This window comes from Sander vitreus, chromosome 22 (assembly GCF_031162955.1).
Source record: "Sander vitreus isolate 19-12246 chromosome 22, sanVit1, whole genome shotgun sequence".
NCBI lineage: Eukaryota > Metazoa > Chordata > Actinopteri > Perciformes > Percidae > Sander > Sander vitreus.
Window position 1 is genome coordinate 20,763,029 of NC_135876.1, and position 26,675 is coordinate 20,789,703.

General features: G+C 40.6%; 1 protein-coding gene across 1 annotated transcript in view; it reads left to right on the plus strand.

Moving 5' to 3' along the window:
• cnksr2a (connector enhancer of kinase suppressor of Ras 2a) overlaps window positions 1-26,675 on the plus strand; it is a 62,413-nt gene that overhangs the window by 27,439 nt on the left and 8,299 nt on the right. The window contains 16 exon segments of the mRNA XM_078281152.1: window positions 139-180; window positions 2,877-2,996; window positions 4,722-4,781; window positions 5,593-5,661; window positions 7,301-7,447; window positions 9,926-10,038; window positions 10,142-10,315; window positions 10,538-10,629; window positions 15,716-15,930; window positions 18,017-18,068; window positions 20,752-20,927; window positions 22,940-23,013; window positions 23,629-23,700; window positions 24,523-24,590; window positions 24,939-25,036; window positions 25,608-25,826. Of these exon segments, the coding sequence (XP_078137278.1) occupies window positions 139-180; window positions 2,877-2,996; window positions 4,722-4,781; window positions 5,593-5,661; window positions 7,301-7,447; window positions 9,926-10,038; window positions 10,142-10,315; window positions 10,538-10,629; window positions 15,716-15,930; window positions 18,017-18,068; window positions 20,752-20,927; window positions 22,940-23,013; window positions 23,629-23,700; window positions 24,523-24,590; window positions 24,939-25,036; window positions 25,608-25,826 (1,791 nt within the window).

A 26,675-nucleotide genomic window follows, 5' to 3' on the forward strand; every position in this document is an offset into this window, starting at 1 on the left:
AGAGGGTATAGAGTGTGCAAGTGTAGGGTTCAGTAACGTGAGGCCCAGACAGTATACAGAGCGGTTAGATGGTGTGTGTGTTTTTGAGCAAGACAAGATGTTCTTCTCGCGCTACATTAAATTCTGCTTTTCCTCCAGGACTGTACGGTGTTTGAGACGGAGAACAAAATCCTTCATGTGGTAAGTCCTGCTTCGTCAGCCAGCTGTTGCTTATTTGTTTCGTGTTGATGGGTAGTGTCCAGTTTTTATCTTGACAATCTCACATTCCCTCACTCATACAATACTCCACAAACACAGAAGCTTCAGCTGGATCTAGTATTTTTAGTAAATCTCAAAGGCACATCTTGAAGTTTTTTAAAGAAAAAAACCCAAAAACATTCTCATACCTCTCTGTTCAATATGAAGCTACAGCCAAGAAGTGATTAGCTTATCTTAGCATGAAGACAGGATCAGGGGAAACAACTAGCCTGGCTCTGTCCAAAGTAAAAAAAAAAGAAAACATGCCGATAACAGCAAGGAACAGTCACTTCCTGGCGTCTTGTCGCCAACCAGAGCTTGCTAGTCAATCGTTGAGGACGCTCCTAAAAACAAAAACTATTGTTTTTACTCTTTCGTTCGTGTACTTATTAAAGAAAACAAAATATGTGTTCATTTGTAAGCTTTAGAGCTGCTCATGGTCATATTTTTGAACTTTGGAAAGTGCTACGTTAGCTGTTTCCCCCTGCTTCAAGTCCTTATGCTAAGCTAGGCCAACCACCTCCTGGCTCAAGCTCCATACTTAGTGCTGCATTCACACGATATTGGCAGAATGGGAAGAAAAGCCAAATCCAGTTATTCCGACTTGGGAATATTAACACACTGCTAGCATTGTAGTCAAATAATTAAAATAGCCTACATTAGCTTCTATTGTTAATTTACGTTTTAGTGTACATTTAAATTAGCTGAATCAAATGTATTAGTGCTGATTGTATTTAGATGTAACTACAGTACCAGCGATGGTGGCTTTGCGGCCACTTTGCCAACAGTTTGTTGACACTTCCTTTAGTTCACATTGTCGCTGCCAAATACTCTCACAAAAACAATGCGTAATTGGTTGCTCATAATTATGGTTTAAACATTATAATTGAGGCATAAGGGACAGACATGAGAGTGGTATCGATCTTCTCATTGAACTGTTGGCAAGATAGCGAATTAGCACATTTCCCAAAATGTTAATTCTTTTAAATGGTTGATTCATTAAAATAACACTAACATATTTGATCACTTACCTCTAGCTTTAGCTGTGCAGCTAGGTTGGGTTTTGTTTGTCCAGGACATGTTAAAGATATTCATCTGAGATTTTAGCTTTCATACCAATACAATAAAGCAAAATGATATTTGAAAAATTCCACAGCAACATAAAAAATCCCAAACTGTGGAGCAGCTCAAGTTTAATTGACTATTTTCACAGCCAGTGGCGATTTTAACCCTTTTTTAAGGGTGCTGAAGCATCCCTAAACTTGATCCCGGCACCCCCAAAAAAATCAATCATTCATCATTCATCATCATCAAAAAATTAAAGTGTTAGTGTTAATCTATCGTGAGCTAAGGAGTTCTGCTCTGGGAACATCACAACATCGTGAAACTAAACCCAGAATCTAGACGCCTAGATCATTCAGAAAAAAACTCTGAGCCATTTTCAGAAAATAGTGCTTGACAGCTATTAGTCAAAGTCGCATGCATCTCTAATTCTCAAAAGTTATTGATGCTGCATTTTGGAAATATCTGCTTTTCCATAAATAAATATCCAATTTCATTTGTAATACCACCTCACCTTTGTAGTAATGGCCCTGTGGCTCTGCATTAATGTCTCAGAATTGTTGGTGTCTTTCTAGTTACATAATTCAGTGTTTCCATTACCATGATGGTCCAAAATGATGTTAAAATGCACAGTAGAATAACGTTTAAAAAAGAATGACGTTAAAAGGGTGCCAGGCACCCCTAAAGCTCTGATCCTAGAATCGCCCCTTTTCACAGCAGTCATTTTGACTCGTCAAACACAGGTGTTACTAATACAATCACTAATTACTGCATTGCAGTACTTTCTGGAATGGAGCTCATACTTAATGTTTTAGTCGCAGCTGTGCTTCTCCTGCTACGGCAAGTCAAAATGTCTGCTGTGAGAAAGGTCTATGGCTCTAATTCCTCTGGAAATGGCAGAAGCCAGAGTGCTCTGTGTTCTAGAAAGGCTGTTCAGGTTCAGGTTAGGTCAAATATATTCAGCAAAATGTCATTAAAAGTATTGAGTTCACTGCCATTATCTTTTGTAAATGTTGTTGATGTTGTTGTTGAAAATTGGTGAAAATACGCCGTCAGCTGTTTTTTTATACTCAGTGCTTTCTACCAGGGAAATGGTGCCTGAAACTGTCGACAGCATGTTGTGTGGATTCTACTTTCGGCTTGTTTGAATTTCAGTGCTGTGGGCTCCACACATAAAATTCACCTGCATTATATTGGTGTGGGCGCAGACATTTTAGAGACAGATATCTGAAAACACTGGACAAGTAAAATCAAAACTATCTGCATAGCTAAATACAATTTGAGGCTTTTTGGTAATTAAGGTGAACTGACCCTTTGAAGTGCTGCAGGAAGCACTAGTAATAAACTATAGCTGTGTTAATAGTGGCGCCCTCTCATTCTGAGCCATTGTATTTAGATTAGGAGAGAAAAGTTGTTTCTTCTAACAAATCCTCTAACTAAAGAAACAAAAGCTGTAGTGTATGTGGTCTAATTTTGGCAAACAAAAGATACAGGTTGTTCATGTTATTCTTTTGTTTCCAGCTCTGTTTTCTTTATAAAGCACCGCTGCTGAACCATTTTCTTCTTCTTCTCTCCAGTGCAAGACTCTGTCGGAGGTGTGTGAGCACATTGTGTGTGTGTCATCCGACCCGCTGGTCTCTCAGTCAGCCCATCTCGAGCTGGTTCACCTCACCAACATCAAATCCTCTGAAGGCCTGGTAATGACTCTGTGTGTGTGTGTGTTTGTGTTCTGTATGTGTGTGTACTGGGCTTTAGTATCTTATTAGTCTATATTCTTTGCGTTCCACTTCCGGGATTGCTCCGGTGCTGCAGGAAATTTCGCCGGATGCATGAATTTTCAGTTCCCTTCCGCTTTCTTTGTGTTGGAATTTTAAACACGGTGGATTTATGAGGACTATTGATGACTGCTCCTCAGATCTCTGCAGGGTAAATCCAGACAGCTAGCTAGACTATCTGTCCAATCTGAGTTTTCTCTCGCACAACTATTTTGCAGCGGCTCAGTGTGGAGCTTAGCACCGCCCATGCCGATTGTGATTGGTTTAAAGAAATGCCATTAAACCAGAGCACGTTTTCCTCCCATCCCTGAATGCTATGTGGAGTTGCCAGATCCTCCTTCAGCACGCTTTGGAGGAGGGTTTGTCAAAGCGAGACTAGTATCTTATAAACTGTCATCCTTCCTTTTGTTTGTGTGCATGGGGGTATTTCAGGTTTATTTGTCAATCCCTCGATGTGTAAAATGGCATGATTTAGTGTGCTTATTGTATGATAAGGAACCTATAACTTTAGAAATGAATTTCTCTTAGGAGTTCAATGCCGCAACCCTTTCCTACTCTCTCCAGCCTTTTGCTGCAGACATGTTGAAAATGTGATTACATTATTAGCAGGGAATGTAAAACCGCATTAGCCAGATAATAAGATGACTCTCCCTTTTCCAACAGTAATACGGAGGTCAAACCCTGTGTACTTGGCTCTGAAATACAGGAAACAAATACAAATCTGTTATGCAGTTATGACAGAATCTCATCAAGTGGTTAAATACTAAATGAACAAAAAAACAGGGTGGACAACATATCCTTTTGTTAACAAAGAATCAACAAACAAAACAAAAAAAACTCACAAGAGTTTTGTATTTGTAATATATAGTTAATAAAAAAACTAATTTGTATGGGTGTGGACTGAATTTTAGCGCGTTGCATAAACTAACAATTTCCAACATAGATTCAGTGTCAGATATCTGCTTCCAAATTAGATCCAGTTCCCAGTTGGCAAAATATGTAGATTGGTTAAGCTCTGCTGCTAACAAATCTCATATCAAACCTTTTATGTCTCCTCACTCTTTTTATTAGCAAAAAGCACTGGGAAACATCTAGGTAGCAGCTTCTTATTTTTAGTCAACTGTGGCTGGTTAAAATGACAAACATCACCGGTGGCTAATTCAGTAAAGTTTGCCTGCTCTCTGGTTAATGTGCTCTCTTTTATAACTGAGTAACTAGTCGCTGAAGTATTTCAAGTATTTCAAGTTCAGACAGCTGTTAAATGAATGTGTCAGATACACTTAATTAACAATTTCAATATATCCTGCTGCTCATCTCATTTTCAGGTTGAAATGGAAATGAAACTAGGGGAACATTAATTAGCCTGCCACTAAAAACCTGAAGTGTATCTGGCTTCTCGGCCAGCAAAAGGTGACAAGACACATTTTAGTTGTACCTACTTTAGCCTTCAGTTACTTCTTATTGTCGAAAGGGAAAGCTAATAAGATTCAGTAAGGGACTTGAAAGGACTCAGATTTGATAAGTGGATTCGATACTGGATTTGAATTTGAGTAAATGCTATCGAACCCCATCCACAGTCAGAGTTACAAGCGAAGTACTTTACCTACTGAGCTAAACAAAAGCCTCCTTCCTCCCTCTGTCCATCAGGGAATGTACATCAAGTCAACCTACGACGGCCTCCATGTAATCACAGGAACTACTGAAGGGGTAAGAGGCTACACTCCTATTTTCACACAATCACATTAAGGCTGGGCAATAATTCAATATGATAATTTATCGCCTTTCAATGGAATCATATCGTGATGAAATCATACATCGTGATATACAATCACGTTGATAAGAACAAGCACATACTAACTCAATTTTCGCAGAAAATCTGTTGTGAAACATTTTGAGGGAATATCATTTGAAGAATTGCAGATTTTTTTTTTTAACATTGCACTATTTTTGTGCATGCATGTAAACATAGTCAGTATATAGCTGGAAATCAAATATTTATTTTTTCTGTATAATTTCACTTGAAACGGTTTACCACATTATTGATGATTATTTATCTAAAATCTCACTGTGAAAAATGTTTTGTTAAAGCACCAATTGTCAACCCTATAATAACGTCGCAATATCGATATCGATGTATTTGGTCAAGAATATCGTGATATCTGATTTTCTCCATATCGCCCAGCCCTAATTCACATACTAAACTTCAGCCAAGCAGTTAGTTTGATCTGTGATATAAACAAACTATTTCCCACAAACACTAATGAGGTGGATTTCCCCAACGCCCGTGGGGTTGAAGTGTATAGAAAACCGATTCTTACCCAGAATACCTACAACGTTTGGATCCATAACAGCGCATCAGATTCCATAGGGATGACTCTGCAAGGCATACCTTCTGTTATATTACACCGTGTTGAAGTACAGTTTGTGGGACAACTTGCCCGCCTGCACTGGTATGCGGCGATCAATAAGCTCGGATTAATTCGTAGTCGTCTGTTTCTCTTCTGTCTGCCTTCTGTAGTCTCCAGCTGACCGCTGTAAGAAGATCCATGCCGGAGATGAAGTCATTCAAGTCAATCATCAGACTGTGGTGGGTTTCTTAATGTCAATGTCTGTGTATACTGCATGTCATAATGATGAATCCAAAGTTCCACTCAGTCTTTTATGTCTTTCAGCTCATTGTTTTGGTTTTTCTGGCCTGCAACTTTACTGTTCTGGTTCACTCTCAATGCTCTCATACTTTAGCGACATTTTTTAAAGCCGTTTTCAGCTAAACAAAGCCCTAAAAACCAACTACCTGCTCAGCACAACAGCAGACAAAGACTTGGACTATCTGGTAAACATAGTGGAACATTTAGTGGCTAAAGAGCCAGATATTTCCCTCAGGAGTTGGTGGAGCTAAAAGAGAGTAAATATTGGACTTAAATTCGTTAGGTGGCTAACAAGTTCGACACATCAACTTGAGGGAAAAAGGATAATATGACGGTGTTGTGTTCACAGCTTGTTTCTGCTGAAAAAAAAGTTATTGCAAGTTTATCATCAGAATAGAGTAATGTAAACAGTAGCTTGTAACAGTGAGATTTAGTTGCTAGGCCAAGGACCCCTTATCTGAAAGAGAGACAGAGCAGGGACCTCCCCACTACATATTGTATGAAATTGAGTTGCATATTAACCTGGGCCTACAATAACATGTAGGGTGGCCTAAAGCCTTTACACATAACTTTTTGTGGTGCATACAATACTAAGCTATTAAAATAATTGACATTCATATGTTATACATCATGTTTTATTGGTAAACATACATGTAGCACAGTGAATCCTTAAGCTTACAGTAACTTGTGGATGGCTACCTTAATGGCTACCTTACCCACATGCCGACATGCCTGTCATCAGTGTTGTGTAAATTTAAAAACAAATCACAAATAGGCAGATTTATCTTTGCTAATAATATGTTGGACTCATGTTTAGGTATATTTTCAGATGTATTAACTTTTTAAACTAAAATTGGGGCCCCCCCTGCAGTAACTCTGAGGGTCCCGGCCCCCTGTTGAAGATCTCTGATCTAGGCCTTGTATTATCTGACCTGTAATCGAAACAGAAGTAAAAGCCATCTGCAATTATGTGTCTTGAATTTTTGTGGTAGGGTCGACCCGTCTGTTTACATCTATACTATCTATACTGCAGATTGTGCCCTTTTATAAGGTGAAAATGCATGCAGCATGCATCACAATGATTGTAATCAAATCCTCCTCTGCACCTCCTCTTGCATTATGATCAGATCTCAGGTCAATCCAGTAAATGCAATTAAGCTAGTGTGTTTGCCTTAATTAAAAAGTACCTCTGTTCACAAATGACTAAAAGGTCAAAGTGAGAGCCATGAACAACAAGAAAAATAAAGTTCTGGTGACCTTTATGGTAGCCATTTTTATTTTTTTTGGTGTTGGCATGGTTCTGTGAATATATATATATATATATATATATGAATGATATATATATGATAAGATACATTTGTTTTCAAATTGAGGGCAGGTTACATCACATAAAAGCTCTATAGATAGACTTACCACCTCCACACCCACTTGCCTTGCACAGAAGGCTCAACAAGCGAGATCCAATCACGATATGGACAGAATTCAAACTACAGGCTGAATATAAATATAATGCTGCGATTGTGTTGTTCATTATCCAGATGATGATAACTGGATGCTTCGACTCTCTCCCGTCCACAGGTGGGCTGGCAGTTACGTAACCTGGTCGGCTCGCTGAGGGCAGATAAAGGCGTCGTGTCCCTGACCCTGAAGAAGCGTCCACAGAGCACGCTCAGCTCGGCCCCTGCTCTGCTGAAGAACATGCGCTGGAAACCCCTAGCTCTGCAGGTGGGACCGGCTTTACCTTTTATAGACTTTATTAAAGCACTGCGCTGGCCCACATAACTCCCCACAGCATTCCCACTCCCTGTACGACTGCAGCCACAGCATGTAATTAGGTCAGGATTCTGTGGCTCAGCGTGGTGTTGTTTGCCAGCTGAAACACACTGGAGTGGATGTGGAGGGAAAATTGATGGCACTCTCCAACCACATTCCCAGTGCACCCCCCAATTATGAAATGTATCTCCCTAATTAACACTATCTACACAATCAGGAGGAAAACTGTTTTTCCGTGCCCTCCATCACAGTTTTGTTATGTGTGACATAATATATAATAGATAATGTTTTGCTTATTACAACTTTTTTGTTAACCCTGTCTTCTTAGAATTAGGTCCATACTGCTTATTTGATTTTAATGCACTTTGAAAACCTGCCTGCAAATATGTTTTTCCGTCACTTTCTTGTAACGCACAGATTTTCATTAGGTCGCATGTGCAAGATCCTGACAACAAAAACACTCACTGTAAACGCATCCTGTCTCCGCCTTAACATCACAATAAAGATGTTAATGAAGCAGATAATGTAGGGAAAACAAATGAAACACGTCGTGAATCAACATATTACAGATATTTTTACGACTTGGTTTCAAAAGTTTTGGAATGTTGATATGTATCTTTCATCTTGCTGTTGCAAATTTGTAGTATATAAACGTAACTTTTGGGAGACTGGGTTGCTTCTTGTTGTACCCAAATTGACAACAGTCATCAAATAACAACAGCAGTCCGACTGGGCAAGAAACATGAGATCAGGCTGTAAACAAGCCAACAGGTTTATCTGAACCACTTTATTAGGAGGTTAAACCAAAAAGTGAACGCAAAATGTCTGGAACAGCAAGTACTGAATACAATTGAAGCAGGAAGTTGGTCCGTTAACTGTGATGAATGTTTACAAGGGACAATATGTGTAATCCATTTCATCTAACTCGGGGGATTAGTTTAAAACCTGTATGACTGTCTGACTGCTGGTGTTTCTTACCTCCATCTTTTTAGCCTTTCTTTTTAATGATGTCGCCACAATCCTAGCAATGTAATTCACTCACAACACGCCAACTGCCACTATGGTAAATTAACGGCCAGAGTTTGTTATTTAGGTGACATTGAAGCAAATGACTTGTAGTTATATAGTATATCGTATTGTTATCTTCATCTTGCATACAAACAGTTTATTTAACGATCTAAGCGCACAGCGTTAAGGGCCTGGCGCAGGTGTGTTTAGCAAAATCCACTTTTGCTAGTTTGACGGCAGAAAAAAGGGTCCGTGCGCCGGGCGCATGGTTCAAAAGGGTTGTACTTAGTGTCTTCATTAATTCATAGGTATGTTTTGGGCGTAAGATGCAATAAACTAGAGTGTCATCTCCCATTCCCTTTACTGTAAAAGCCAGGCGCGTTTGTACCTTGGCGCATTGCTATTATGATGGCGAATTTGCACCGTAATATCTTTTGCATGTTTGTGTGCTGCTGTGTGCTGCTGTGCGTCCCTGTGTGTGCGTGTAACAAGCATAGTGTGCATGCGCTCTGCACGAGCCTAGGCACATTTTACTAATTTGCTGTTAAAAAAAACAATGAAATGCTGCACCATTGACTTTAGACCAGGTTTTTATTGGTCAATGGCGCGATCCCTTTCCGCTGCCTCAAGATAGCAATACGCCAAGAATTCACCTGAACACACCTCCCTGTAAGACCAGCACGCCCATGGGCGCAAAGATGGGCGCAGGTGCATTTGCTATTTAAACGACGTGGGCGCTGGACGGGAAACTGACAACTGCGTCGGTGACTAGCAAAGACACTTGAGTCGGGCTTTGCGCCCCTATCTTTGGTGCAAGATAGGGCCCTAAATATACTAATGAGATCCACCACCTTATTTATGGACCACCTAAACATGCTGTTGCCCCATGGTCTGGAGGCAACTGCCCAGATACAACTTCACCACAAAATGAAAACAGTTATTGTAACTAATAGCGATCATAAAATAAGATTTTACTTTTGAACAAATGAGCCATCCCACGCCTTGCCCTCACCATTGTCAATGACACCAATCACCCTCTATATCCACACTTCACACTGCTGCCATCTGGCCGCAGATACAGGACTCTTAGAAGGACTTGCTTTGGCAGAGCACTGCTATAGCACTGCTGAACAAACTATCTCGCTGACTTTGTATAGATCTGGTGTCGTTGTAAATGTGGTTGTTTCAGTGTGTCTGTATACCTGTCTTTATGTTATCTGTTGATGTATTTGTCCTTGTATATTGACATGCGCATGAAACAGACTGAAAACAAATCTCCCTAATGGCACAATAAATATCTAAATCATCCATTAAATTAACTAATCCATTCAAGTCATTAAAGATCTCAAAAAAACTGTAAAAAAAAATAAATAAAGAAAAGATTAATTGTCCTAACCATATATCCTCTTTTGCTTTCTGCAGCCAACCAGAAGCCCTGGCAGCAGTTCGGACACACCCTCAGGCACACCCACCAAGAGCTCCGCCATCCAGGACCTTTACATCCCCCCTCCCCCTGCTGAGCCATACATGCCCAGGTACAGTGTTTTCTTTTTTCTCAGAAAGTAAAAAGTGGTGACAGCGAAGAGGTGCTTCGACTTTGATGTACAATTGTACCATCTGCCTCTGCTGTTGCCATAGAGATGAGACAGGAGCCTTGCCTGGAGATGAGGCATCTCGTAACCACGTTGGCGTCAGCGTTGCTAAGCGCTCTGAGTCACCAAACTCCTTCCTGGATCAAGAGTCTCGCCGGCGAGAAGAGGAGGAGCCCGTGTACTGCACCACGCCTACATATGGTACGCGCTTGTGATGAGAGAAAGAGACTTCAATCTCATTCTGCTGTGTTGAACCACTTCAAAAAACAATCATGAGGCTGGGAATCCACCTGCCAGCCCGAGGCGGTCAATAAAAAGTTTCAGAAAGCGATGCAGCTCTTTACAACGGGGATCAAATGAATAAAAACTTTGCAAGAATCCTACATATCAGAATATAAAAACTCTAGGGAGAATATTAGGTTTTGTAATTGTGTGTACTTGTAGGCAGGCTGAGGCCCATCTCCATGCCTGTGGAGTGTAACTGGGTGGGCGACTATGAAGATCCAGCCAAGCTTAACAGAGAAAGCCGCAGAGGTGAGTGCTGGCGTGTGGAGTGCGTATGTGTGTGTGCACCTCCCGAAGAGCCTGTTAGATTCAGTTAAATGTTCCCCGTCTCTCTGTATTACGAAGAGATCAGTGTGTGTGTGTGTCTGTGTGTGTGTGTGTGTGTGTGTGTGTGTGTGTGTCAATGCGCCTCCATCCCTTTCCTCTAATTCTCCCTGTGATTAGCATCACAGAGAAATGAATTAAGAGGGGATGAGAAGGGAAGGAGAGGAAAAAAGGAAAAGGTAGACAGTTAGTACAAAGGGAGAGAAAATGAAAGGCAGGCATGAAGGGAGAAAGAATAAAAGAGAGAGAGAGAAAGAGAGAGATAGGAGGAGGAGGAGGATGGAGAAAATGAGGTATGAGAGGAGGCAGAAACAGGAAAAAAAAGACTATTCTCCCTGACCTCCACCTGAATCACTCACGCAGTTGCCATGGCGACGCTGACAGCAGCTCTTCTCAGTGTCTCACTTTCCTCTGGCCGCTGCCTAGCAACCAGGGGAGGACAGGGTGGGAACTGTGAGGAGAGAAAGCTGGTGAAACCTGAGTTTCCTCCACCCGGGGGAGCGATGAAGAGGAAGTTGGTGGACAAAAAATAAATAAAATGGAATAGACTTAAAAACAGTGAACCAGAACAAACGTAATAAACACTCAAGTCATACAGATTTACTCACACACACATGCTTGGACATGTTCTCTCACAGCAGCATTATTGTCCCTGACATGACAACACATGCTGGGGATCCATCAGTCCACCAAACTGGTTTACACTGGTTGTTCACACTGGTTGTTCCAAGCAACCAATGTTTTTCTGGGAAGCACAAGCGGCAACCTCCGGGCCTGAAAAGTGAAGCTACAAAAGAGAAGTCCGATTGTATAGAGGTCTATGAGAAAATGACCCTACTTCTCACTTGATTTATTACCTCCGTAAACATTTTCCTAATAACTTTATGGTCAATCCCTATTTTCAAGTCTTATTCAATACAGCCAGTTGTTCATTTTGTAAATGATATTCCCATTTAGAGTAAAATAGACGATATAGCAGGGTATGCTTTAGGGCATGGCTACCTTGTGATTGACAAGTTGCTACCCCGGCGGTGTCCTCGGCATCTCAGTCAGATCCACCCCTCACTTCTCCCCAGTTCCACCCTCTCGTCCAAATATGGTCACTTCTGGCTGCCGACGGGCAAAATGCCAAACTCGGGGCTTCAAAACGGTAGTCCACAATCCAATGGGTGACGTCCCAGTGGCTATGCTACTTCTTCCTCTTGAGAAGTGTTGTGTTTCTGTTTATTAACCCCCCCCAAAGAGCCAGTGTACCAACTATACAGACATTAGCTGTAAGATAGCTATCAACTAATCCAAGTTTGTGCCTTTCATTTATTACTATACATTCGGATAATTAACTGGATATGTTCCAAAAACCGGTTAGCTTTCAGAGTTGCAACTTGGGAAAGTAAAAAAAAGAAGGCTGCTGAATTTCAGCATGTGTAATCCTGAGGCCAGACAAATGTGTGCATTTCCTTCCTCCAAACATTTGCAAAGGACAAATTTGAAAATATTTTAAATTGTGCATTGTTTACATCAATGTTTGCTTGCCTGCAATCTTCTTCTTCAATTCCTTTGTTGGCACATTGCTACGTTTGTTGCCCCAATACCACCAGCAACTGGCAATAATTATACACAGACACACACGTCATACAATTAGAATATCATGAAAAAGTTGATTTCAGCAATTCCATTCAAAAAGGGAAACTTGTATAATGTATACATTCATTCCACACAGACTGATATATTTCAAGTGTTTATTTCTTTTACTTTTGATGAGTATAACTGACAACTAATGAAAACCCCAAATTCAGTATCTCAGAAAATTAGAATATTACTTAAGACCAATACAAAAAAAAAAAAAAAGGATTTTTAGAAATGTTGGCCAACTGAAAAGTATGAACATGAAAAGTATGAGCATGTACAGCACTCAATACTTAGTTGGGGCTCCTTTTGCCTGAATTCCTGCAGCAATGCGGCGTGGCATGGAGTCGATCAGTCTGTGGCACTGCTCAGGTGTTATGAGAGCCCAGGTTGCTCTGATAGTGGCCTTCAGCTCTTCTGCATTGTTGGGTCTGGCGCATCGCATCATCCTCTTCACAATACCCCATAGATTTTCTATAGGGTTAAGGTCAGGCGAGTTTGCTGGCCAATTAAGAACAGGGATACCATGGTCCTTAAACCAGGTACTGGTAGCTTTGGCACTGTGTGCAGGTGCCAAGTCTTGTTGGAAAATGAAATCTGCATCTCCATAAAGTTGGTTAGCAGCAGGAAGCATGTGGAAGTGCTCTAAAACTTCCTGGTGGATGGCTGCGTTGACCTTGGACCTCAGAAAACACAGTGGACCAACACCAGCAGATGACATGGCACCCCAAACCATCACTGACTGTGGAAACTTTACACTGGACTTAAAGCAACGTGGATTCTGTGCCTCTCCTCTCTTCCTCCAGACTCTGGGACCTTGATTTCCAGAGGAACTGCAAAATTTACTTTCAACAGAGAACATAACTTTGGACCACTCAGCAGCAGTCCAGTCCTTTTTGTCTTTAGCCCAGGCGAGACGCTTCTGGCTGTGTCTTGTTCAGGAGTGGCTTGACACAAGGAATGCGACAGCTGAAACCCATGTCTTGCATATGTCTGTGCGTGGTGGTTCTTGAAGCACTGACTCCAGCTGCAGTCCACTCGTTGTGAATCCCCACCACATTTTTGAATGGGTTTTGTTTCACAATCCTCTCCGGGGTGCAGTTATCCCTATTGCTTGTACCACTTTTTTCTACCACATCTTTTCCTTCCCTTGGCCTCTCTATTAATGTGCTTGGACACAGAGCTCTGTGAACAGCCAGCCTCTTTAGCAATGACCTTTTGTGTCTTGCCCTCCTTGTGCAAGGTGTCAATGGTCGTCTTTTGGACAGCTGTCAAGTCAGCAGTCTTCCCCATGATTGTGTAGCCTACAGAACTAGACTGAGGGACCATTTAAAGGTCTTTGCAGGTGTTTTGAGTTCATTAGCTGATTAGAGTGTGGCACCAGGTGTCTTCAATATTCAACCTTGTCACAATATTCTAATTTTCTGAGATACTGAATTTGGGGTTTTCATTAGTTGTCAGTTCTAATCATCAAAAGTAAAAGAAATAAACACTTGAAATATATCAGTCTGTGTGGAATGAATGTATACATTATACAAGTTTCACTTTTTGAATGGAATTACTGAAATAAATCAACTTTTTCATGATATTCTAATTATATGACTAGCACCTGTGTGTGTGTGTGTGTGTGTGTGTGTGTGTGTGTGTGTGTGTATATATATATATATATATATATATATATATATATATATATGCTGTATAATATTTATTGTTGTGCAGCTACCATTAGGAAGGCGTATGAATGCTTACAAACTGCTTTCGATTAATTTATCAATTAAAGCTTGTGCTTAATGCTGAGAAGACCAAAGTAATGGTCTTTTCAAATTCAAGGAAGAATGAGTTAGACCTGAATATTGTTACTGATCAGGGTAAAACAATTGAGGTACTTATAAATATTTAGGATTTTTAATTGATGATCACCTTTCTTTTAAGCTTCATATACAGAACCTAGTTTCTGCCAGAAAAAGGCTAGTCAATGCCACATTTCTCTCTATTATTGATTATGGTGATCTGTTGTATATGAATGCCGCATCAAAGTGTCCTCAGATGTTGGATGCTGTGTATCATGGCGCTTTAAGGTTTATTTCAAATTGCAGACCCCTCACTCATCACTGTACACTTTACTCCACAGTGAATTTGCCCTCTCTGTCAAATCGCCGGCTCACTCACCTCTATATCTTCATATATAAAGAGCATTATAGGCAGGCTCCCATGTAACATATCCGAATTTCTTTCTTTTACACAGAGTACTCATGGTTTACGATCCCAGAACACTATTTCATTGAATGTACCTCAAGCCCGGACAGAGTTGTTCAAAAAGGCTTTCATGTTTGCTGCACCTTCTACTTGGAATGACCTACAGAAAACACTCAAACTACAGTGTCTAATTTCCTTAAATGATTTTAAAGGTTATGTTAAAACCATAGAACATGAGTCCATCCACACGTGCAAATGTTTTAATTAATGGCACTTTTATTTAATTGAAATGCACTTTGCCTCTTTTGTGTTTGTTTTGTGATTGTAAATTGTTTTATATGTAACTAATTTGTTCTGCTATCTTGGCCAGGTCTCTCTTGAAAAAGAGATTTTATATCTCAATGAGACTAACCTGGTTAAATAAAGGTTAAATAAAAAAAATAATAATAAGTGGAATAGCTTGAAACTCGTGTGTAATACAAACAGTAAAAAGCATTGCTCCATAGTGCTCGCTAGTTGTCAAAAACTCCACTAGGTACCTTTTTAATAAAGTCCGTCAATTGCCAAGAAGGACATTTGTGTCTACTTGGTGCGTGACCGTGATCTTTTGGTTACCTTAACCCAAACCAAAACACCATAGAGGAGGCAGATGAGCGAATGCTCATATGATGTTGCATACGCATTGTTTTGGAAGCCAGTTGTTCAGATAGAAACAATGGGCAGACTTTTGCACATTTTCCATAATCAGCCTGATATTGGCGCTAAAACTAAAGAGCATGAAACAATTATAATTACCGTGGTGCATTTTCCAGTTGATCACATCTGAAGGCTTTACAGATATTCGTACTGTTATTTTAAGAATAACTGATTAGCTCAATAATGATTCCGTGATTAAAGGTCAAAATCTTTTTTTTTTGGTCTTTAACACTACTGGTTTAATATTAATACATCTTTCAGTGATGTGATCTTTTAGCACTTTGTTTTTATGTTTTTAATGTAGTAGTAGTGTCTAATTAACCCACTAAGACTCCTGATAGACTAGCTGATGAAGAACATATAACACAGAAGATCAATACCACAAGATACCGTAGACACAATTATAATAAGTCTAATGTGGGCACTTAAGCTACAGGTAAAGGTTTTAACTCACCCTTGATGTTTGTATGTATTTGATTGGATGATTTCACAGAAGCGTCACTGATGCGTTACGTGGGACTGTCCGGCGTGGACGAGAGGACCGGCTCTGATGACTACTCCTCCCACACGGCTCGCCCGGGCAAACGGACCAATGACACGGCCAAACGTGCCAAAAGGCGGAGCCACCACAGCCAAAGCCCCTCCCACTACGTCCTGCAGACAAATCAAAGAAATTCTCCACCGAGAGACCCGGCCTCCATTTATCACGTAAGTCACTCATTTTGTCTTTTCCTCAACATATGTTTTATTTACATCAGCTAGGCCAAGAGCTTTAGAGGTTAACTCGCACGGCAGATTCTCACGATTTCACGAGATCGTGCGATAATCACCGGATTACACATCACGCCAAAAATCCACCTGTTAGGCTAAAAATGTGTGTCCGAACAGCAGCAACCGAATCAATCGGCGTCCAGTAAACAGCTACGGGCGTGGTTTAGGTGTGCGTGATGGCCACAACTGTTCGTTCAAAACAACAATGGCGGCTGTGATAGACAGATGGTTCATCCAATCACCTGCCAGGTATTTTTTTGAAAGTGCCTGCCCTTTTCCAAACAGTTTCCAATGACGGTTTCTTAGAGGGTTCTAAGTAACAAACCATCTGGCTCGTCAGGTTACTTTAGAGGTGCTCGTAGGCAGATTTTGTTACCCCTGGACAGAGCCAGACTAGGTGTTTCCCCCTGTTTCCAGTCTTTACGCTTAGCTAAGCTAACTAGCTGCAGCTACATATTTAATGTACAGACGTAAGAGTATTGATCTTCTCTTGATAAAGAAAGGTACTACCAGCACTTGAAGGGTGAAAAATACAGCTCATTCTTCCTTAAGTTGCAGGTAGATTGCATTCTATAGCTGCAAAATGTGGATCAATCACGGTTACAAAACCCCTCTGACTTCCCCCTCAGTTGCCTCCTAAAAGTTAAAACTAGTTAAATGAGGTAACACTCTGCTTCCTCTCTTATTTGTTCTGATGCAACCAGGACTCATTTGAACAACAACATTTGAGCTTTTAGCCGTGATGAAAAAGTAGTGTAATGTGTAATCCGAGCAAATGCTGACTCGTTATTACCCCCTGTAACTTCCATGACATCTGTCCGCCATGCCTGTCCATCTGAGCTCTCAGGTCCAGACAGTGACCTTATACATTTTGACAGCATCTCTTTGGAAATTAAATGTGTTTCCATGTGCGTGTGTGTTTACAGTGTGCACGGGTGCTGCGATGGCAGATGGCGTATCAGTGGGTGTGGGCGGGCCCATGTCATCTGTCTTGGCTGAGCGTGGGGCTGTGAATAGCCGAGCTCCAGGCTCTGGCGTGTCATATCGTGACATCAGAGCTGATCTGGTGCCCCATATGACCTGTCGAGAGAGGTCACCTCTCAAATGGCATTTACGTTATCTCCAATGTCCGTCACAAATAAATGTCCATAAAATCATAGAAAAAAAGACTCCAGAACTTGCCTGAGAAACATCACATTTTTAAGTTTTCTTCAGTATCAAAGTAATCCAGTGATACTTGTCTGTACATCCATGGGTGCACTGCAAACAGGCACTCCTGAGGCTAATTACTTTCAATGCATTATGTATGGCATTAATGGTGCCAGTTTACCAAAATGTAAACAAAAAAATGAGGCTCAAGTTGTAGCCCATACAGATCTTAAAGTGGCCATATTATGCTCATTTTCAGGTTAATAATTATAATTTGAGATTGTACCAGAATAGGTTTACATGGTTTAATTTTCATTCAGAAACCCGTATCTCACTCAAAACAGCATGGATGGGTTTTTTTTTCAAAGTTTGTATGCCTGTGGAAGCACCAGAGACACAACATAACACCCCAAATCCCAGAAAAAGTGGGGTTTTTTTTCATAATATGGGCACTTTAAAAAACCCTCTTTTAGATGTTTGTCCTTCACATTTTGCTTACTGAAATGTTGTGTTTTAATCCCTGAGGCCCCTGAGCTCGCTCTATTTTCTCTCTTTCCCTCCATCACCTGGATGCCCTGTTGTGCCACCCCTCCCTTCCTGTCCCTTTATTCTATGTTTAGAGGTGTGACAGCCACCAAAGTCCTCCATGAGGTCGACTTTTCCACCCCAGCATAAGTGCACGTCTGTGTGCGAAAGAGATAATGAGGGAAAGAGTGTTTCCCTTTGTATTCAAGTGTCTTCTGCCTCCTCTCCTCTGTCATCTTTTATATCCCAGGATTCTTTGCAGCAAAACAGGCCACTGATTCATCCTGACAGCTTGCTCTGTCCTCATCTCACCCTCCCTCTTCTTCTCTTCTTTCCAACCCGCTCTCAGACATACCAGCAGTCCTCCTCTCTGCAGTCAAAGAACAGGAAGAAGAATAAAGGTAAGCAGAGAAGCCACCTGTTTGGTTTCCTTTTTTTTTTCTTTTTTTTTGGGAGTTGCCATCAACACTTGCTCCTCACTCACTCTCTCAGTTACGCCGGGCTAATGGACATTGTACAAAAAATGCGAGAGCAGCTGCTGCTTCAGTTGAACCAATTATCTCAGTAGCACTTCATTTTATGGGTCTGTAATTTGGTAGAAAGTTTCAAGGAAAAACAACATGTTTTTCGGTACAAATTATAGACTTTGAATTGGTTGTGCAGCTAGACCTGCTGTGCATTTACTAAAAGACTCTCATGGTAGTAACTTATTAAACATTAACATTTAGAAATGCTCCATTGAACACAGCTTCTGCATTTTCCCTCATATTAAGCACCAAAATACATATTTCCTTCCAAGAATATCCCTATGAATTCACAGTTAAACAATATTGCCTTTTCTTTAGAAAACTAGTGACTATTTTTCTAGACAGAGATGGGTTTTCTGTCAGTGCAGGTTCGTATTTTGCTAATATTTAATTTTTGGTTGACCATCATGATTCTTTTATTACACACGGTCCTATTATACAAGCTTTTATTCAGTATCAGTCAATAACATGGTACATAGGGCTGACAATTTTGTATGTGATCATTTAGTTAGAGATGTATTTTCTGGACTAGGCCTGCAACTAATGACTATTATCTATTATTTGTGTTGATCAGTAGTCATTTTTCTTAATCTATCAAAAGGCCTGCCAAAGTGACAAATGGCCCTGACAATTTCCCAAAGCTCGATGATCAACCAACTGCCCGAAACCTAAAAAAACCCAACAAATCAATTTACATTGATATAAAACAGAGGAACATAGTGAGTCTTCCCATTTAAATGCTGGAATTTGCTAATAGTTGAAAGTTCCGCTTAATAAACGCTGTAAATGTTTAGTTACGTAGCAAAATTGTTTCTGATTTATTTTCCTTATAATGTCTAATTGTTTAATTGACTGATCGTTTCAGCACAGCAGTGTTTCAGTCATAGTAGTGCCTTTAGCGCATTTTGTTTTGGTCATTTTTAAGGTTTATGCACAGGTGAAAAGATGCAGGTTGATAACCTAATCAGTCACAACGTTTGTGTTCAATGACTGTGGTGAGATATGAATAAAAACTATCTTCACTGACCGCAGCGCTCTATATCCCACAAGTAGGGAATTTCTTTTACTTCTGGACTTGTCAGGTTATTAACTTCTTACTTACTAAGCCTCTGCAACAGAATCATTTCAGTGTCGGGCGGAAAAAAATGACATTTTTCACACATTTTGGTGCAGAGGCCGCTGTATTTGCATTTTAACACATCATGCTAATTTCTCTGATTTTCACGAGTCCAGACAGGACTGCAGGCGAAGCAGCTTTCCTCTGTCCTGGCTCCTTCTGTTCACTCTATACTGTACGGATGAAAATCTGGTTATTTAGCATCGCTTTGTGTTACTGGAAAGATGAAAACTACTATGTGTTGGTCACATTTCCTTTGTAGAGCATTACAGTTGTAATATGCAGTATTTTTTAACACATGCATACATAGACATTTTGTTTATTTCTTTAAACGAATGAGACCATGGTTCAGATGATTGGTATTTTTTCTCTCATTTTAATTTTAAATAAGTGTTTATTGAAATGTCAAATCCCTTAAATGCTTCTGCTTCTTCTTGTTGAGGTGATTTCACTTCCTATTTGTCTTTTCTCCAACTCCCTGGCATCAGTGTCTTTGCCTCTTTGACCAAAGCTTTTTCCTTTCTTTCTTTTACCACACTAATGAGGATCAACATGTTGGAATGGATTTTCTTTTACTTACTTCACCATCTGCCATCGCGTGAAGCTCCAAAAGCTTTAGCTCCATCTGCACTTTTTTCGGGCGACAGCTTTGTTTGTTTACAGCAGTTAAACCAAAGTTTGAAAATGAATGTGATGATGATGATTTCTTGATCGTTTTAAGCGCCCTTATCAAACAAGTAATGAAATACTAATTACACCTTTTGGTCCATGGCTGAGGCTATTGCCATTTTCTCTCCTAAAAGCAGAAATTGAATTGGTGATGGTTTCATCAGGCATTAGTTTGCAGCTGCTGCACAGAGAATGAAGTGAAAATAGAAAAGCACTTTTGTACATTTTCAGGATGTAACGTTTTCTCTATATCAGAGAATATAACTTGTAAATGATCTGCAGATTCTCTCTAGACAAGTTTCCTTGTGTAGGGAGTATAGAGTTGTTTCCTTTAGAGATATACTGTACGCTGCACTTTCCATTGCTGCAGAAATAAATGGAATATTGAATTGCATCCCCTTTAAAGTCGTAAGACTTTTGATACAGCACAATAAAAGTTTCTGGGCGGCCCTCGACTGGGAGCCAAGTTTCCCCTGTAATCTCTAATGAGAAGCCTGTTGTGAAAAAAAATATTACAGGGCTTTTATGCCAGAAGGAAAAGCCAATTTTCTTTAAACACCTCTTACCTTACCGCAGTGCAGCAGCGTTCTGTCAAATCCAGGGAATGAACTGCTGCCAAGATTTTTTGCAACATTAGGATGTGGCATTTTGTGAGTGTGCACTTACAAGCACCTTTTGAATGACAATGTTTCTTGCTTTCAACTCATGCTTTCTTTCAGTTTTCTGATTTTATAACTCACTGTCTGTCACGTTTCCTCCGTGTTGTTCCAGGACGAAGTTTGGCCTCCCTGAGTCGGAGGCGTGTTTCCTGCAAGGCGCTGGGCAGAGGAGACTGCGAGGGCTGGCTGTGGAGAAAGAGAGATGCAAAGGGTTACTTTTCTCAGAAATGGAAGAAGTACTGGTTTGTTCTGAAGGACAACTGCCTGTACTGGTACATCAATGAGGAGGTGCGTTTTTTGTACGGCTTTTTTACGTCTTTTTCAGCCTCTTATCTGAATCTTTATTGTCACTAAAAAAAATATTTCAGCATACCAAAAAGTTTAACATATTTCATTGTGTTTAAAACAGTATCTGGGACAAAGAGCCAATGATGACATTTGTCATAATCTGTACTTACTGTAATTTAAGCAAGCACTTAAGGAGCAAGTTTTTGTGATAGTTCTGTGAAAAAGACAATGGGAGAGAACACTGTGTCAAGTTACCCTGAAGTCGAGCTTAAAGGTGCTCTAAGCGATGTTGGGTGACGTCACTTCTTGTTGACGTTCGAAGTATTGTCAAACAAAACAAGGCTAGCTCGCCCCTCCCTCCTCCTCATCCCGTCTCCTTTCCGTGCTTCCGCACACTAACCCCCCAACCCCCACCCCCAAATCCTTCTTGTCGGTTATTGGCTGGAATGCTGAAAGACTTTTTGTTATGTTTGGTGGTAGTAGTAATAGTTTGTTTTTGTTGCTGTTTGTGGAGCCTGGGCTGTCTACAGAGACTGCGTATTTTTTTACAGTGTGTTCAGGGGACAGGCAGCTCGTGGATAGCGAGGAGATGTTTGCTGTATGTGACAAAAAATGGTGTAGCCTAAAAAACACATGACATCACTTAGAGCACATTTAACGCTAGAATATTACAGCTACAGGAAGACTTTGACTGGAGTAGAAGTAGGTAAAAGAGATTTCAGCCTGACTTTAGCTTTAAGTTCTCTCAAGTCTTTAAAATGTTTCAAAATCAAACCTCATGGTCTTTAGCGATGCTAGCGGGGTCTAGGGTCTAGGGTCTAGGATCACTTTGGTCCAGACTGAAATATCTCAGAAACTATTAAATGAATTGGCATGAAATCTGTTACAAAAATCCACAGATCCCAGAGGATGAATCCTAGTAAATGTGGCTGTCCCCTGACCTTTTAGCTTTCGCCACCATGAGGTTGACATTTGTGATTTTTTGTGAGTTTAGGTCAAACACAACTTGGAAACAAAGGAACAAATCCCGCACTCTGCTCTTGCTATAGCATCAACGTTTATTTACAAAAAACTAATATTTCGGTCCCTCCAGACCTTCATCAAGAGTACCCTCCGGACCTTTAATCAAGAGTACTCTTGATGAAGGTACTGAGGGACTGAAACGTTTTTTTTGTAAATAAACGGTGGCGCTATAGCAAGAGCAGAGTGCGGGATTTGTTTCTTTGTTTCCAAGTTTGTTATCTTCCAATGCACCTGCACAGAAGAATTTTTGGATGTGTGAGTTGTTTCTTCAAAATAGTGACTTTAGGTCAAAATTTCCACTTCTTTTCAATACTTCAATTTATAACCAAATACCTGAAAAACGAATGACTCAGCTATACTTTGTGTTTAGTGCCAATTAGCAAATGTTAGCATGCTAACACTAAACTAAGGGGGACTTCACTCTGGTCCAACGGCCAATTATTCCGAAACCCCAATAGTCCGAAAAAATGTCCCATTGGACCGAAGGCCCATTAGTCCGACGACCCGTCATCCCAAAAACAAAATCCCACTGTTCCGAAGGCTCATTGCGCCGAAAATACACACTGGAGTTGTTGGATTCCAGTACAGTCTAGAGACTCGGCTAGCGTGGTTTTAGGTTACATAATAAATGCTTTCTATTAAATACTGCTTCACACATGTAAACAAACTGACCCGGATGTACTCCGATCTGTAGTAAGTCATCATGGCCGTTCCAGGCGGTGACTTTTCGATCAAGCTCTGAGACAAGTGAAATGATTCATCTAAAAATCATGTTTGTTTGGACAGCGGTAAGAGATAGCTGTACATTGTTCTGATCGAGTCCTCGTTTCCCTGAATCCCCACTACGAGTGCAAAGGTAGCATGACCCATAGAGTCACAATAGCCACATGTATGGGAAATAAATCACTTTGAAATAAACTGGAATTTTCCTTAATTCCCACTTCCCATTAACTTAGTATTTCTCTTGATATCTTTAATTTTTCTTTCAGAATGAGAAGGCAGAGGGTTTTGTCAGTCTTCCAGAGTTTAAGATCGACCGGGCCAGTGAATGTCGCAAGAAGTAGTAAGTGCATGTTAAAGGTCCCATGGCATGAACATTTCACTTTATCAGGTTTTTTAACATTAATGTGTGTTCCCCCAGCCTGCCTATGGTCCCCCAGTGGCTAGAAATGGTGATAGGTGTAAACCGAGCCCTGGGTATCCTGCTCTGCCTTTGAGAAAATGAAAGCTCAGATGGGCCGATCTGGAATCTTCCCTTTATGAGGTCATAAGGAGGAAGGTTACCTCCCCTTTCTCTGCTTTGCCCGCCCAGAGAATTTGGCCCACCCATGAGAAAGAGAGAGGGACATCATGGCTAGCAAACAAGCAAAGTGGAAGTTGGTCAAGGCCACACCCCCACCCTCCATCTTGCCCCCCCCCTCTCTCTTCCTCAATAGCTACAGACACAGAAATGGCACATCCTAAGGAAAGCTCATTGTGGGACTGGCTCTAGTGGCTGTAATTCTGCACCGAGGCTGAATTTCAGGAAAGAGACTTCAGATAGGACCTTTAAAAACTTTACTTTGCTGTTTAGTGCATATTCATGTGTTTAAACTCCATGTGCAGTTTATATGCAATGATGTATAAATGCTTTTTTTCTGCAAAAATAACTCCCACTATTCCCCCCATTTCTCTCTAGTGCTTTCAAAGCATGCCACCCCAAGGTCAAGAGTTTCTACTTTGCAGCAGATGGAGTGGATGACATGAACAGGTAAACACGGAGGAAGGTTACGCAGAAGGGCAAACTCCCTGCTGGGTGGCATTAGTGCAGCTTCCTGTTTACGATCCCCAAACACAAAGCAACTGTGTGTTTTATTTGATGATAAAAAATAAAGGCCTGTTTTTATTTGGGCAGTGATGTGTATGAAAAACATAATTTGCTAGAAATTTCCATTTCCATAGAGGCTCAAACTTCGACCTGTGCATAGGCTCTCCCAAACTGTTCTGTCATTTACATAATCATCTCGTTACTGCACAAAGGATTTTTTTAAAACATCAGAAATAGATGTTTTCATTGCGTTTCAATTGGGTATTTTACAAAATTCCTCTAATAGGTTGAATTACAGCGGAAACAATAAGAATGTTTTTACTCTTTTTAAAGAGAAATAAGTCTATTAGACATTTAGAAAGTAGTTAGATGAGAAGAAGCAGTAGCCGATTATCAGAGCATATAGACTGGAAGCAGGGGCAACAACTAGCCTGGTTTTAAAACCCTAATTTGTAGTTTGGTTTTTATACGGATTTAAACAAACAAGATATAACATGTTCATCATTGGTAGACAGATTTGTTATACAGTAGTTGGACAATACCAGGCTAGCTCTATCACCCTGTTTCCAGTCTTTATGCTAAGCTTTGCTAAGCTAACCGTCTCCTGGCTCCAGGCTTGACAGATATGAGTGGTATTAGTCTTCTCAGTTAACTCTCGGCAAGAAAGCAACTAAGCGAAATCCAAACTATTTGGAACAGATTGTTTTTGAGATACTGTAATATAATCGTGATTCACTGTTGCTGGGTGTTCCTCCCTTCTGTTAGATGGCTGAGTCGTCTCAACATGGCCGCTGTGGGCTACGCCGAGCGAGAGAGGATACGCCAGGAGCAGGGTGAGGGGGTTCATTCAGTGAATTGCTGACGGGCACTTCAGCAGATGGTTGCCAAGGATATTGTCTTTATGTACCAAACTGCAATTCCTATTGCACTTATAGTATTCATGGATGGATGGATGGATGGATGGGTGGATGGGTGGGTGGATGGATGGATGGACGTATGTTATGTTTAACTTTAATACGCTGCACATTGATAGCTGTGTTGTAATTGTGATTGAACATTAGGCTCTAATACTGCTATTCCTATTGCACTTATACTTATATAGTATTCATGGATGGGTGGATGGATGGATGGATGGGTGAATGGATGGTGTTTCTGACTGTTTTTGTGTGGGTTTCCTGCAGATTACTGGAGTGAGAGTGAACATGAGGAGGACACCACCTCCAGCCCCAAACAGGACAGTCCCCCACCTCCATATGATACCTACCCACGGCCTCCATCAGTGAGTCACACACACACACACACACACACACACACACACACACACACACACACACACACACACACACACACACACAGCTATATTACACACTCATATAAAGTACATGCTGTACTTGAAGGAAACAATAACGCTCAGTGCTCCTCCGCACTTCATTTTAACGGTTAAAGTTATTGCTAATTTAGCCTGCAGGGAGTGGTGCGGCTAAATTTGGTATAATTGATGCTATAATTGGCCTTCACGCTGCTTTGCTCCACATTAAATGTCTTGTATTTTTTTAGCCTAAGATAAAACGAAAAGCTAAAACAACTGCTATTACAGCACTGTTTTATTTTAAATAATCAGAAACACACAGGAATTATGATATCTGAAATAGTTAGCCTTTTCTACAAACACTCATTACTTATTCTTTCTCTTCCTGTGTCTTACTTTCTCCCTCATACACTAATATAATCATCACCCTGCCTTCTCGCCAGATGAAAGTCTTTTTTTAAGGGTAATATATACAATTGAATGAGACTAGGTGGTCAATTGAAGGCTGCCACATTTTCCATCTTCCCTCTCTGTATGTTAGATGAGTGCCTTTTTGGAAGGCCGGACCACTCGACTGTCTTCCACCGAGACGTCTCGTTCTCGCTCTTCCCAGGAGGACTTCCTCTGTAGCGAGCCTCCCGCGGTGGCTGCAGAGCCGCAGTACCATCCTGGTCCTCTAGGGGGAGGCACCACACACAGCGGGAGGAAACCAGGGGGCAGCAGCAGCAGCGATGTGCAGTACAGATGTGATGCTGTAGAGGTGCGTGTTATATCTTAAACAACTTAGGCCTGATTTACATTCATTTAGCTTTGAATATTCATGTCAATTAACAGTAATTTTTTGAATGACTGCCTTTTCAATTCATTTAGCGCCATCATCAGGCCAAAATGTAGCTGCTTATTGCCACATTCTGCCAAATTTTGATTTCTTTATTTCCCTGAGTTTCAGGCTAAAATGACAAATTAGCATACAGTGTCACGTCGTAATGTAAGTGGCACACAATTATCTGATTACATCCATCCTACCAGTAGGGACTCTTGATTTTAATTACATTAGAAATGATTAAAATGGCTTTTGTTCCAGACAAAATGTACATTTTTAGCCCCATTGCGAGCAAGGCTCTGAAGGTAAAGTCTCAGTATGTTGTATGTTCCTGCAACACTTCAGTAGTGTTGGGTATAATTAATATTTCAAACTTGAGGAGCCACTGGCGGGTCTTATTTATTCATTTATTCATAATTCTTTAAATTAACCAAATCCACAAGTTTCGGAAAATAGTTTTTAAAATTCATACAAATGTTACAAAAATATGCAGTTCAACGTAACCAGACTCTTAACTTTAACTTGTCATGGGCAGTGAAGCGATCACATCAGAATATTATCAGTTATGTCAAATATATTTGACTAATACTAAGCCGTTATGAATGAGAATTGAGCCCTCTTCCTCTTCCTCTGGATTGTTTGTTGTTTATTTGGATCCCCAGTAGTTACTTTTCCTGGCATCCATATTCAAATAAAAGACATAGGCAACAATGTTTGCATATACATCAAAATAAAGTTACTATGATCCATTGGGGACACATGGATGATTTTGCTTCTTAAAGTCTC